The sequence below is a fragment of the Drosophila ficusphila genome, unplaced genomic scaffold (assembly GCF_018152265.1).
Source record: "Drosophila ficusphila isolate 14025-0441.05 unplaced genomic scaffold, ASM1815226v1 contig_47, whole genome shotgun sequence".
NCBI lineage: Eukaryota > Metazoa > Arthropoda > Insecta > Diptera > Drosophilidae > Drosophila > Drosophila ficusphila.
Genome location: NW_025064388.1, coordinates 1,682,481 through 1,697,405, shown reverse-complemented (window position 1 = coordinate 1,697,405; position 14,925 = coordinate 1,682,481). Strand labels below are relative to the sequence as shown.

Below are 14,925 nucleotides of genomic sequence, written 5' to 3'. Positions count from 1 at the left end.
TACCAAATAAAATGTCGTAAATATAGATGAGTATCGAGTGTAGCCTAAATTTAAGTTCTTATTGCAATGTTAGATAAGCTTTGGCATGTTAACCCTTTTGTTAGTAACCAACTTTACCGACGTCTTTTAGCAACCGGGTACCCGGGTACCCATAATTCTGAATATCAAAAATTTTGTTTATTTTATTAAAAAAATTTTTTCCAAAATATTTTTTTCTTAAAATATTAATAGTAAGTGACAATATAAGGAAAAAAAAAATAGTGATGACGCTAAAAAGAAACCAGAAATAATAAATTTCTATAATAAATATAAAACTGGAGTCGACACAATGGACCAAATGGTGCGGAGATACACCAGTCAACGACGATCCTCGAGATGGCCAATGGCAATGTTTTTCAATATGTTAGACATTTCTTCACTTGCGACATATATAATTTATTATAAAAATAATAAAATGATAAAAAAAAAAACGACAGAACGTCGTCAATTTATGCGTAAGCTAAGTGAGGAATTAGAATTGCCGATGATTGAAAATCGTACCGCGAATCCACAAATAATGCGTCACTTTTCAACAAAGATTGCCATTCAAAGTATTTTAGGCCATGCATTGACAGAAACAGTCGTGGTAAATCCTGGTCCAGAGATTCCAAAAGATAAAACCGGAAGAAAAATGGTTATAGGATCTTGCTATGTCTGCAATGCTTTGCCAATAAGAAGACGGCGAAAGACACGCAAGTCTTGTGCCAATTGTCGCCAACCTGTATGAGACGAACATTCAGTAAATCGTGTCCAGTGTGTTCAATGTAATTAATTATATTGCATGCATTTATAAAAATTTTATTCACTTTATTTCCTATGCTTTCCACTGTGGGTACCCGGGTACCCGGCTGCTAATGAGGCGATGGCTGAAGTTTAAGCATAAAAAAAATAATAAAAAAAAAATAATATAAATTAAATGAACTCGCAACTAGCTTTCTTTTAAGTTAAAAAACGACGATTTGAGAGCTTAAAATGAAATATTGAACTTGCTTTAAGCTTTTCACACAGATATACCGCGGGGGGTACCCGGTTACTAACATAAGGGTTAAAGCTAGATTTCAATATGTTATAATCTGAATGTTTTATATTTCTTAATACAACTTGCGACTTGTCCAATGCCAATCCATGTCGAATTATTAAAAATAAGTTAAATTAGATTACAAAGGAATGAGTGTGTAAAAAAAATTGTAACAATAATTTTGGTTTCAGTTTGGCCGGCTTGACCTGCGCAGATTCTTTTCAATTTCAAATTGTCTAAAATCGGTCCTTCGTAAAAAGTCCTGACGATCCAAAAATCTGAAATAATAAATGCCTCAATTAATTTTAGATATTCCTTCATTATGCACAGAACATACCCATCCTTTCCTTTATTATGTGTACGTAGCCGCTCCTCTAAGCCCTCGTCACTTTTAAAATTTTTCCAATCCATTTGAGACTTTTCCAGGACTGATATTTTTTTTTTCTTCTCTACTTTATTGACAACATAGCCGCCGCCAGTTTTATTTAAAGTTCTTTTCGTTGCGCCGAATTTAGATGTGGAAACATCTATAAGCGGTTTTTTATTTGAAACGGAGAATTCAACCGTTTTGGGTACTTGTATCGAACTGTGAAAACACTTAGCGTCCATTGACGATATATCCTCTAACTTGCCGTTGTTGTCGGGGTCTGTTTTCCCGCTAGTCCCAATATCGCCAAGAAAATCTGCCCAAAGTGCATCTGATCGCGATTTATCGGTCTCATCTTCGGACTGAAGCTCGTCTTTCTCGAAATTCCTTTGGTCGTTTTGAGCACAAATAGACTGTCGAGTCTTACGCACTACTGAACATTTCCGACCCTTCACCGAATAATTTCATGTTAGGTTTTTGGTACAAGTCTTTAATTAATTTCGCGACCCTTACCGAAGTCGAAAGCCCATCATCCACGCAAAAATCTTCGTCGCTTAATGAGTCCAACGTAAAGTCCTTTTCAATGCTCATGACGTCCACCTTTTATCTGATGGCTGTTTGGATTTTAATACTTAAGCGAACTGAGATTAATGTTACCGCTGCTAAGCCAATATAAAAAACCAGCTTTTATTTTAAATTGTTATACCTATATTCCACTGATAAATTTACACATTCGCTGAAAATGGCACTGAATGGTAAAATGTGCATCACAATGGCGAATGTGGAACGGCGGAATAAAGAACCGTGGGTGTTTTTTTATTCCTTTTTTTTGGTTTTCTCTTAAAAGATTGAAAAGCGTTGAGAATAATATGACTACATTATTTATAGGTTTGTTACTCTATGACACCTGAAAGTAAATACAGAAAATATATGCCGATGTTTCTACTCACAAGACGTTAAACAAGTTGAAAGGATGCTCTCTCTCTACTCAGTAACAACTGATCCGATCACTATCGAATTTTTTTTACATGTTCTATATATAGTTCTCCGTACAATGACCTATCGCTTTTTTGATCTGATCATAATTCTTCTTTTTTTTTTATTGTGGGTCATTGTACAGACAATATTATCTAGTTTAACGAGAATTTTTTTTTATGGACCCACGGAGAAGGCCGGAATCACTGCAGCAGTGAAGGACCTTTTTTTTTTTAGCGCCGTTGGAGATTGAATATAACTTAAAAAATATTTAATTTAAAATTAATAATTTTAATTTTAAAATTTCACTGTATATTTATAAAATACAGTAGAATCCTGTTATAACGACTCCGCTTATAGTGTCCGTCCGGGTTGTGCGACAAAAACTCGATGGTTTGGTTGGTCCCCATACAAACTTATATGAAAGGGCCTTCCGCTGATTTTCCGAGGAAATTTCCATTTTCCAAGGTAAAAACCTTCTGCCCCTCCTAAGGGGGTTATTATCTTACGAAAAAAAACCCTTGATTTGGTTCCCAAGTTTTTTTGGGGCTGAGATATGGAGTCAAAATACTGGAATTTCGTCTTCAATTTTCACAGGTATAAAAAAGTCTGATCAACTTGAAATTTTGCATACGCCTCATAGACCGATGACAATACAAGAACTCAAAAAAAATTCTCATCTTCGCTAGGATTCCTAAATTCTTTTATAAATCCTCTGTAAAAAGACAGAGCTAGACAATTTATTTAGGCTCGTGACTTTTTTGTTGCTGGACAAGCATATCGACGCATTTCCGCGACTGTATCGTATGTCGCTTTTTTTCGAAATTGAGATTTTAATGCAAAATTGTTAGGCACCTAATGTCCCACTACCCAGTGAAATATTATAACTGAAAGCCCTATAGTTCCGATAAAAATTAAGTTTTATTTTTATCGTATGTTACAATGTGCGCGCGAAATTATCGTATGTCCATACAAATTTGCATAGAAATACTGCAATCGCACAAAAATACCGAAATACAAAAATAAAGAAAAAGCTTCTCCTGTAAAATTTGTTTTTTCTACATACGATACAGTCGTGGAAATGCGTCGACATGTAGCAGCTTGACGTGTAAGATCCTTAGACGGTTTCGCATCGAAGAATTTGATTACTTTAAGGCAGGTTCTCACCTTGTAGGGCCGAAAAATGGACATTTTTAAAAAAATTGTTTTGAGAAAACGGTTAAAGATTAAAATCTGAAATTTGTAACCTTATTTGAAAACATATTTATTTTGGGAAAAAATCAAAAAAGGGGAGGGAGGGGGCGTTCCTCAGTTGCAACATATCGGCAAAAAGGTGTCCCGCTTACGGAAGTGATTCAGCCAAAACGGGTAATCGGAAACACAAAAACCGAAAAGATTCTAAAAGTGTACAGTACTGTGCATAAAATGAACTAGGATCAGAAAAAAAAATGAAAATTGCAAAAGTTATTAGCTTTTGAAAAAAATTTCGATTTTCGCGCTTTTTTTTCTCACTAGTTATTTTCTCAATTAAACAGATTTCAATATTTTTGGATAATCCTAGTTCATTAGTTAAAGGAAACAATTAGGAACATTTAAAAAAAATTTGATGACGATTGGTTAACCCCAACGCGTTCAATTACTTCCGTAAGGTCCGAAAACGTGGTTCCGAGATAAACGCGTTTAAAGTTTTGGCTTCCAATGGCCGGTGCTGGACATGTGCTCCATGTAAGGGCCTGTAAATTTTGTAATATTTCAAATTTGGATCTGAATTTTTTTGAAAACATTTTCGGAACATATATCTATACGATAAGCCAAAAAAAAAAACCACATTTTTTTTCCCACAAGGTGAGAACTTGCCTTAAGGTAACCGAAAAGCTCCTTGTAATATGTTCGGTCATGCCGCAGCCTAAATCCAATGATTATATTTAAATCGTAACGTAAAACTAAACTCTTGATGTTTGCTTTGTTTTGCTATTTGCCCTGCGCGGCAACACTGTTTAATTGTCATTGCTAACTCCTTTTTTTGCACTTTTTCGCTTATCGCTTCCTGGCCTTGTCCACGGCAAGCTTCATTTCTAGTTCGAATTTGTACACGCACATAGAAGGCACGATCGCTGATCGCCTGCCAAATCTCGGCTTTATATACTTTCGCGACTAAAACGGCACAGACAAATCGGTCTGCCTGCCCATCATACTTTCGTCTAAAGCACAGACAAATCGGTCTGCCTGCTAACCTACCCTTTCGCTGCAAAAGGCACAGACAAATCGGTCTGCCTGCCCAACATACCCTTTCGCTGAAAAATAGGCACAGACAATTCGGTCTGCCTGCCTAACTAAATCTACTACAACAAGCTAACTTTGTACATTTAAGGCCTTGGTGCCAGGTTAACAAATAAGTGCATATTTAAGTCGAAATTTGTGCGTTATTATTTTACTTGGGCACCACCAAAGGTCTTTGAAAAAGCTCACTGACCCAACATAATAGTAAAGCCTCAGATGAAATAAATCGATTAAGAAGCGATATACCAAAAATAAATTGTTAATGAATTGTACTAAAAATTAAAAAACAAATAATAGTTAAATTTTTTTTTTTTTTTTTTACGGTGTTTAATTATTGAACCTTCTCTGAACGAGACTAACGACAAGTATTCAAATCTTAGCCTAATACATATAATTGATTAATTAAAATTAAGTTTTTTTTGGTATAACGGCCCTAGCTATTGTTGCTGGGTGGGGCGATCTCTTCGCCGGAGTCGTGTGTGGTTAGTTTTCATTCTGTATGTACCACGGTGCACCCTTTATTGTTTTCAGTATCTTCGATTGGGCTCTCTGGATAACTTCTAGGTTACTAACGCATGCGTTCCCCCATAGCTAGGAGCCATACCTCCAAATTGGATTGAGAACTGCATTGTAGAGAAGTACCTTGTTGTCCAATTTAAGCGGATAGCGAGCATTTATTAACCAGTGTAGCTTCTAGCTTTTAATTTTAGTTTTATTCTCTTGGCTTTGATGTGCCTTCTCCAGGTAAGCCGTTTATAAAGGTGGACTGCAAGATACGTTGGTACCGTTGTTTCCATTTCTCCAAAAGCCCGAGATGAGCTGACAGATATTGTATTGCTCTCTAATGGGGCACATAGATTGACTAAGAATGGCAGTATCATCAGCAAATGTTGAAGTTATTGTAAGACTGGTTGTCGAAAGGGGTGCTGTGTAGATGATATACAGCGTTGGTCCAAGAACGCTTCCTTGAGATACTCCAGCTTCAATTGGATGGTAATCGGAGAAGCTTCTATGCTCAAGATTTGACTCCAGTATTTTATGAGTGTTCTGTGGTAGTAAACGCGGTCGAAGGCCTGGGCTACATCCAGAAAGACTGTGGAACCATACTCTCGACTTTCAAATGTATTTCGTATCTCGGAGGTTATTCGGTTTACTAACCAAATTGGTGGCTTGGGCTTTATGGATCATAGTGATGGCAGACTTTTTCCATTGGTGTGGATAATAACCCCATTTCATCATGCTGTTGAATATCGTGGCGAGAAGATTTACTGTTACAGCTTGGCAATTCCATAATAATTTTAGGGAGATTAAATCATGTCCTGGCGGTTTTTTTTCCTGAGCCTCTATCACTATTACCACTTCTCTTGATTCGAATGTGATAGGCAGGGTAGATTCTGGAGTGTTGATTGTTGGGAGCACAAAGCTGTTTGTTGATGGAAGCGGTTTGAAGACGTTTTCCAGATGCGCAGCATATGCATTCGCCCTCTCTTCGTTGCTCCTGTTTGTGTGTGTAAAGGCGATTCGCTTTCGATTGGTGGACATATACCCGATTTAGCTTTCGTCTGCTGTTAGGGGAAAGATTCTTCAAATAGAATAATTGAGATGGATTATTTTCATCTTCTAGGGCTGTGCGTAGAAGATAGTTGGCTGTTTTAAGCCGCTCCTTCGAGGCAGGCGATCTGTTGGCTGGCTACTCCCTCCAAAGCCTTCTCTTAGTGCGCAGTGCGTTGATATGCCCAGAAGTTCGACTGCTGCTAGAATTAGAATTAAAATTACAATCCGATATAATAGGTATGGAGTGTTGAGCAGCTAGTGGCATAACAGACACTAGCGCTTCAACTGAGCTGTCAATCTCTTCTTTTTGGTACATATTTGGGAAGCCATCAATATGGGTACTTACATACTTTCTGTATTTAAGCCAATCTGTTTTACTGGCCAGTAGTTTCTGGAATCTGGTTCAATGCAGTAAGTTTTAGTATGACCGTACTCCTAACAATTCATACATTGCACGGGCCCATTCCGCTTGTGGGGTTCCTCAACGGTGACCCTAAGGTGCAGCATATATTGAAGCTTATATATTGGGTGGACTTCATTGTTTTTAATTTCATAGTTTCCGGCTCCAACTCTACCTTGAACATTGGCTGCGGAACTTTGTTTTTATTTAATAAATTCCTAGCCTGTTTGAAATTAAACCCGTTTTCTTTAGGTCCAGCTATTATTTCATATATAGAGACTGTTGCTTCGATACCTTTAATAACTACTTGTAGTCCTTTGCAACTTTTAATTTGGTAGGTGTAGTAACTTATTTTTCCGTTGTCAAGATGTTTGACAACAGATCGATAATCTTGTTCGTTGTTCACTTGTATTTTAGTTTCATTTATGTTACCCCTTTTTATGGATGTAACATAGAAATTGTTTACTCCAATTTGATCAGTTATTTTTTTAACCAATTCCAATTAGTGGTGGCCTTAGTTGCTTGGCCTAAGGTTTTTGAGCGGTATTATCTTCTTTTGGGTCACTCAAAATAGAAAATTGATTTCATGTTAGCGCATTGTTTGGAACAGTGGCTTCAACTTTCTTCGTGACTATTGATGCATTTGTTTTTTTCGCTGCTCGTGGGCTTAATTTTCTTTTAATTTGCACGTACCGATCGATTCTGTTTGAATTAACGAATCGTTAACATTTTTAGTATTTTTGGGTTGAGTATTGGCTAGCTTGTCAGTAAGGGCTGACGAATCAGGGACTGCAGTTGATGTGGTTGTTGTAGTGGTTGTAGTTAAAATAGGGTATTGATACGGTATCTCATTCATTCTGCGATGCAGAAGGGCCGTACTTCGTAGGGGTCCTCGTAAACTTAGTGCTTTCGTCTATCGATCTCTACGGTGCCAGCTATACGGATCGGCCGTGCTTCATAGAGTCTGCTGGGTTCGTCATATATGAGAGGTTAAGTCTTAGTTGGGGCTGTGCGTAGAAGATAGTTGGCTGTTTTAAGCCGCTCCTTCGAGGCAGGCGATCTGTGGGCTGGCCACTTCCTCTGTTGGGTCAGTAAGCTTTTTTACTAACCATTACCTTTGGTGGTGCCCAAGTAAATAAAACCGCACAAAGGCACCAAGGCACCAAGGCCTTAAATCTACAAAGTTAATGTTTATGTAGGTTTAGTTAGGCAGGCAGACCGAAATGTCTGTGCTTATTTGAAGCGAAAAAGTATATTGATCCGATTTGTCTGTGCCTTAAACGTCGCGAAAGTATATAGCCGAAGAGTATATAGGCAGGCGATCAGCGACCGTGCCTTCTATAAGCGTGTACAAATTCGAACTATATAACAGCTTGCCGTGGACAAGGCCAGAAAGCGATAAGCAAAGTGCAAAAGGGAGTTAGAAATGACAATTAGAACAGTGTTGTCGCGCAGGGCAAATAGCAAAACAAAAGGCAAACATCGAGAATTTTGGTTTTACGTTACGATTTGAAATTAGTTATTTTATTTAGGTTGCGGCATGACCGAACATTCGTCCCCCGTTGGAAGACCAGGGCTTTCAACCAGATCCTGCTTTGGCAGCACGCACAACTTGCGGACAGCCCTTCGAGCGATTCCAGTTGAAGTTCGTATCACTGCCACACGAGCAACTCCATCAGATCCAGGCACCAATTCCATGCAAAGTGGAGGCTGCCTCGTTGATTTTTAGCGCAGGTTTGGGAGTGTGCCACCTTGGCCGTTTCTGCCAGCATTGAAGACGCATGTGAGCGAGCTGAGCTCGCGGACCAGAATGCAGGTTCTTCCGGTGCAAGTCCAGTATAAGGGCAGGTGTAACTGGATGCTGGCGTGGCAGTATGAGAGGACGCTGTGCAATGCGATTTTCGAGAAGAAACGTTGGACCTGTGAACCAAAGGGCAGATTCCAGGAGCTCACTCTGGGAAGCTCATCTTGACAAAATGTCGGCTGGATTGCAGTCAGTCGGTACATTCATGCGACTGGATAGCTCTTGAATTAAATATATTTGATTAGTAACAAATACTTGAAAGCGTGAATGTTCAAAGCTTTTCGATGATAAAGCTCCAGCAGAATCGAAAAGCTTCATGTTGCGCAAGTCCCGCATCAGTTGTGCCAGCAACAAGGCAGCGCACAACTCTAATTTGGGAACCGTTAGAGTCTTCAAAGGTGCCACACGAGACGTCACCATTTGGATGCAACGCACGTCGAGGAAACTTAATTTGCTGGGTACGACCTATGTCGGATGACAACTTCAGCCACGATGTGTTCAGTGCCTAAGGAGAGCTCTCATCCCACTCCAACTTTTCTCTCCAGACTTGTTGCAGGAAGATTTTGGCCTTGGCAACTACAGGACCAATGAGACCAAGAGAATCGTAAACCCGAGCAATTGTGGACAACACCAGACGTTTAGATGGCTTTGGAGAGACCTGTATGGGAGAAAAGCAAAAACGAAAAACATCCGCTGCAGGGTCCCAAGCCAGACCCAGTGTCTTGGTAAAGTCGCTGTCATCGTCAAACTTCAGGAGTCCTTTTTTGAGTCAGACATTTGATCAAGGACATCGCGGTTGTTGGAACACCATTTCCTGAGTTTAAAGCCACCTCGTAACAACAAGTTGGTGGTTTGAGACATGATTTCGAGAACCTCCTGTGTTGATTGCCCTCCTATGATCAGATGTCAACGTCATCCATATGACCTTCAGCAGCAACCAATTCACGCTGCATAGCTTGATCCTGTAATGCAGTTGCCTTAATAGAAGAAGACCCACCTCCTGTTACGATCCAACCAAGCCTCGTTTTCTACAATAGGGATAACCCAGCAGCTAACTTAATCTGCACTACAAATAATAATTCAAAAAATATGCTTGCACCAATGAGAAGATCAATACGCTGAGACTTATAAAATTCAGGATCGGCCAACTGAATATTAGCGGGAATTTTCCAGCTTTCGGGCTTAAGGGTCAAACTGGGTTGGTTGTTAATAATCGCTGGCGCAACAAGCGCAAATAGGCGTGCGTAATAATTGGAGGTGGGGGGATGGGGGAGAGCATATAAGGCGAAGTGTCTGACTGCATTCAACTTGGTGAATGCCAGCATGATCCTTATCACTGATCTCCTCAAGCCGACGCACTACCTCCACGTGGTTCTCCCTGGATTGCCATTCAACATCCGTTGAGTGGCAAACTAAAGCGCGCGACGAGAGTCCTAGCTCTTCAAACTAGGTTGTGGCGTAGGACTTGAAATCCACCCATGGAAAAAGCTAAATTCAATGAAAGAAGCAGAAGAAGCCTCGGAACGGGACCGATTTAACGTTGACGACCATGGCAAACGAAAAAGGACAATGATTTGAGAGTATGCACGTGGAATGTACGAACACTGTACAGACCTGGTGCTGCTCAACAACTAGCAGGTACCCTTAAAAAATGTATGGCCGATATCGCTGCTATTCAGGAAATGCGATGGATAGGGCAAGGTTGCATTAAGAACAAGGGAATGCGACATTTACTACAGCTGCCATCCAGAAAGGGATGAATTTGGCTGTGGCTTCGTTGTTGGCGCCAGACTGCGGCGCCGAGTCTCTCACTTTCTGCCAATAAACGAGAGACTTGCAACGATCCGAATTACTGCCAAATTCTTCAACATCAGCCTGATATGCGCGCACGCTCCAACCGAAGAAAAAGACGATATAACCAAGGATACTTTCTATGCGGAGCTCGACCGAGCTTACGGCCGCTGCCCTTCTCATGACATTAAAATTCTCCTTGGGGACTTTAATGCCAAGGTTGGCCGAGAAGACATCTTTGGTGCCACCGTCGGGCGATTTAGTCTACATGAGACCACCTCGAGCAATGGTCTCAGATTAATAGGCTTTGCTGCAGCGCATAATATGGTAGTTCGTAGTACTGGGTTCCGTCATTTGGACATACATAAGGCGACGTGGCTATCTCCCGATCGACTGACCAGAAATCAGATCGATCATGTTGTGATCGATGCAAGGCATGCATCTAGCGTACTCGACGTGCGATCCTGTCGGGGTCCCAACATCGATTCCGACCATTATCTTGTTGCAGCTAAGATTCGCACACGGTTATGTGTTGCGAAGGTTGCACGTCGAGGACTGCTGAGAAGGCTGGACATCGGAAAGCTGCAATCACAACAGACAAGGGATGCATTCTCCACTCAAGTCTCTGGCCTATTGAGCCGAACAACTCCAACACCTGAAGACATCAGCGATCAGTGGGCGCTCATATCCCATTCCCTGCGAACTTCCGCAGAAGAAGTCATTGGATTCCTGCGCCCCCCAACAAGGAATCCATGGTATGACCAGGAGTGTCGGGACGCAACAGCTGCAAAAGACGCCGCCTACCGAAGAACACTGTTGTTGAGGTCTACAGGTTAAGGAGAAGGGATGAGAAGGGATCAGACGCAAGAGAAGAGAACAGGAAAAACGAGAGTGTGAAAGCATAAAGAGCAGCAGATGCCGAAATGAAGCTCGTAACTTCTATTAGAGGGTTAAGCGTCTGACCCAAGGTTGTAAGACTGGAGGAGTTGCATGCAAGGACAATGACGGAAATCTAGTCACAGATGCAAAGATTGTGCTGAAGTTATGGAGGGATCACTTCTCAAGCCTGTTAGGTGGCTCTGCTCTGGCACGGGCTATGAAGATTATGATCCACAAACCCCAATCAATGGTACTGATATAGATGTACCGACCCCAAGCCATGCCAAAGTCAAGGATGCAATTCAACGACTCAAAAACAATAAATCTGCAGGTGCTGATGGCCTGCCGGCTGAATTGCTTAAGGCAGCTGGTGATATGTTGGTAGGGAGCATGCACCAACTAATCAGCAAGATATGGCGTACGGAGAGCATGCCCGAAGATTGGAACCTCAGCATGATCTGTCCTGTCCTGAAGAAGGGTGATGCCACATTGCGCACCAATTACCGTGGCATTAGTCTTCTTCCAGTCGCATACAAGGCCCTTTCGAGCGTACTGTGTGAAAACCTGAAACCCCATGCCAAAGCACTGATTGGACCTTATCAGTGCGGGTTCAGGCCTGGCAAATCCACTATTGACCAGATTTTCACCTTGCGCCAAATCCTGGAGAAGTCCTATGAGAACCAGATCGACACCCATCATCTATTCGTCGATTACAAGGCTGTATTCGATAGTCCCCGGCGAGATCGCCTATATGCCGCCATGTCTGAGCTTGGTATACCAGCGAAGCTGATACGGCTTTGCAGGATGACATTGAGCAACACCATCAGCTCTGTCAAGGTAGGAAACGACCAATCCGAAACCTTTAGTACCAAGTGTGGTCTCAGACAAGGTGACTCCCTATCTTGCATGCTCTTCAATATTCTAATGGAGAGTATTGTAAGGAAGGCTGGTGTGCATCGGACGGGCACGATCCTGTCAAACAGGTGTGTCCAACTCCTTGGTTACGCTGATGATATTGATATCATTGGCCGAACCAAACGTGATGTTACAGGTGCCTTTGGGGCTATTGAAAAAGAGTCGGCTAAAGTAGGACTAGCTCAAGCAGAGAATCGCGGCGTCTTGATTCTCAGCTGACTGCAGACAGCTATAGCTTTGAGTCCGACAAGGAATTCATCTACCTTGGCACTGCTATAACTAGCACAAACGATGTCAGCCTAGAGATTAAGCGGAGAGTCACACTTGCCAACAGGTGTTACTTCGGGCTCAGTAGGCATTTCAACAGTAGAGCTCTCTCTCGACAGGCAAAAATTACACTCTACAAGACGCTCATTCTTCCTGTACTCTTATATGGTGCGGAGTGCTGGACAGTGGTGCAATCTGATGCAGCCGCTCTTGGAGTGTTCGAGAGAAAGATTCTCCGCAAAATCTTTGGTCCGATTTGCGTTGGCGATGCCTATCGCATTAGATGAAACCACGAGCTGTATGAGCTGTACGGGGATGTTGATGTAGTCAGTCGAGTTAAAATTCACAGACTCCGCTGGCTGGGTCACATCGCCCGTATGGAAGAAGACGCTCCGGCCCGTAAGGTGTTTGATGCGGTAATTGTCGGGAAACGGAGGAGAGGAGGACCCCGGATGCGTTGGCATGACCAGGTGATGGAAGCCCTGTCTACATCCGGTGCTGCTAACTGGAGAAGGCGCGCCCAGGACAGGGATGCGTGGAGGCAAATCGTGCAACAGGCTGTGAGCCGTCAAGGGTTGTGATGGCCAATTATTATTAATAATCGGAGGTATGCGACTTTAATTTGATGCAAACTTTTATGTATGCGCAAGCATATATTAAATTTATTTAAGTGATACAATAATAGAGTATAGCAACAGGAAGGCTGTGCGGAGAATGTCTATGAGTACTGGAAAATGATGATTTGCCGAGGCTGCAGCTCGATCTGCATCGGCTCGCGACTTAGTGAAGACTGACTTCAGATGGCGAGATTACTTCGCGAGATAATGCAGTCGCATACATAACACCCCTTAACACCCAGACGGATCGTAGAACTGTGGGCGGCGACGGTCACGAGCTGACCTGCGCGGCGGTCCCTCAGTTTCGATTTGCTCGGCCGAGCGCTGGGGTCCAACTGGAGTTGTCGCTTCGTCAGCTACCGCTTCAGTTTGGGTTAGAGGGAAACGACCAGTTGGAGATGATATTTCTTCTGATGTTGGCTGCTGCGAAGGACTGCGCAACCGCAGCTGATCCAGATGCCGCCTGATTGTTAGGTCGTCCTCCAGACACACCGAATAGGAAATCGGTCCCGTAGGCTTTGAGACGTGGCCCTCAATCCACCCAGCCCAAACGGGGGTGCCTGTAACAAAAGACTTTTGAGTTTAGGCCTCGCAGATCTTACAGTATGATATTTCGCCTGGACTTAATTTATCAAAGAATGTCTGGAGCTCCCTATTGAAAAGCAACTCCGCTGGCGAATGCTTTGTGACGGAATGCGGCGTAGTATGTTGATCAAACAAGAAACGAGCTAAAGCTATGTTGATATCCGTGTGACGATCTAGTTTCGTCAAGTAACTCTTCGTGGTTTGAGGGTGGAAAGGCGCTGATCGGATGTGACGGATCCGATTGTTTTTCGTAAACAACTTAAACTCCTCGGAGGTGAACGCAGTTTCGTTGTCCGACACGATTTCATCTGGAATACCATGAGTAGCGAACAGCTGCCGAAGGAAGGTGATTGCTGCGGACGCGGATGTAGATTTTACGGGGCAAACTTCAAGCCACTTCGTAAAGGAATCGACGACTAAGAAAAACGTATTCCCTTGGAAAGGTCCGGCGATATCAATGTGTAGGCGGGACCATGGTTTCTTGGCAGACTCCCAGTGATGTACGTCCGATCTTGGTGGGGAATTGCGCGTATGCTGGCACGCTAAGCATTGACTTACCGCCTTTTCAATATCCGCATCCAAACCGGGAAACCAGATGTAACTGCGGGCTAAAGCCTTCATTCTAACGATTCCCGGGTGGTGCGCGTGTAACGCAGAGAGAATTTCCTGCCTGTCCATAAAAGGAATAATTGCGCGATTACCCCATAACAATATCCCTTGGTTACTGGTAAGTTCATTTCGCCGAACGAAGAAGAGGTACAGGTCATCATGACGATGAACTTCGACACTACTCCACCCCCTTAACACCCAGTTGAGCACCTTCCTGAGGCTGCAATCCTTAGACGTGTTGGTTGCTAAACTGTTTGCGGTGACAGTGGGATCAGTTGCCCATTTAATCATTAAAACTTCTTCTAATTGTGGCTCGGGGTGTATTTTTGCCGTTGGACAGCGACTTAGGAAATCCGCATTACTAATTTTGGTTCCAGGCTGGTGAATCAATTTGAATTTATACGCTCTCAAAAAAATTGCTCGACGCATCATTGTGTTGGAAATGATTTGAGGAATTGGCTTTTCTGTTGAAAAGATTCCCAGCAGTGGGCGGTGGTCTGTAATAAGCGTGAACTTCCTTCCGTATAAATAGTTATGAAACTTTTTAACTCCAGCGACTAACGGTACAGCTTCTCTGTCGATCTGCGCGTAGTTTCTCTCTGTTTTAGACAGCGTGCGTGAGTAAAACGCAATTGGTTTTTCTGTCCCGTCTTCCATTTCGTGGCTAAGTACTGCTCTTAACCCGTACGGTGACGCATCGCATGTTAAGATCAGTGGGCGGTCTGGAGAGTAGTGTATTAGGACCGCATCCGATGCAATCAAACTCTTAAGTTCTGCGAATGCTGGACGCCATGTCCACGGTACGTTCTTGTCTAGCAGTCTATG

The 14,925-nt window shown here is 42.5% G+C and overlaps 1 protein-coding gene across 1 annotated transcript; it reads right to left on the bottom strand.

The window, feature by feature from the left end:
* Nucleotides 1–821: 821 nt before the first annotated feature.
* LOC108101779 (craniofacial development protein 1) lies at nt 822–2,085 on the bottom strand. Its single transcript, XM_017206255.2, has 3 exons — nt 1,938–2,085; nt 1,395–1,873; nt 822–1,335 (listed from the first exon to the last, which is right to left on the bottom strand). The coding sequence occupies exons 1-3, from the start codon at nt 2,013–2,015 to the stop codon at nt 1,245–1,247; spliced, it is 648 nt and encodes a 215-aa protein (XP_017061744.1). The 5' UTR covers nt 2,016–2,085; the 3' UTR covers nt 822–1,244.
* Nucleotides 2,086–14,925: the final 12,840 nt, after the last annotated feature.

What these genes read in the sequence shown, in the direction of transcription:
- LOC108101779 (XM_017206255.2), bottom strand. Translation starts at nt 2,015, where the DNA reads ATGAGCATTGAAAAGGACTTTACGTTGGACTCATTAAGCGACGAAGAT. An exon ending in ATGATGGGCTTTCGACTTCG is followed by an intron (nt 1,874 to 1,937) that starts GTAAGGGTCGCG and finishes TATTCGGTGAAG; the next exon opens with GGTCGGAAATGTTCAGTAGT. An exon ending in CATAATAAAGGAAAGGATGG is followed by an intron (nt 1,336 to 1,394) that starts GTATGTTCTGTG and finishes TTATTATTTCAG; the next exon opens with ATTTTTGGATCGTCAGGACT.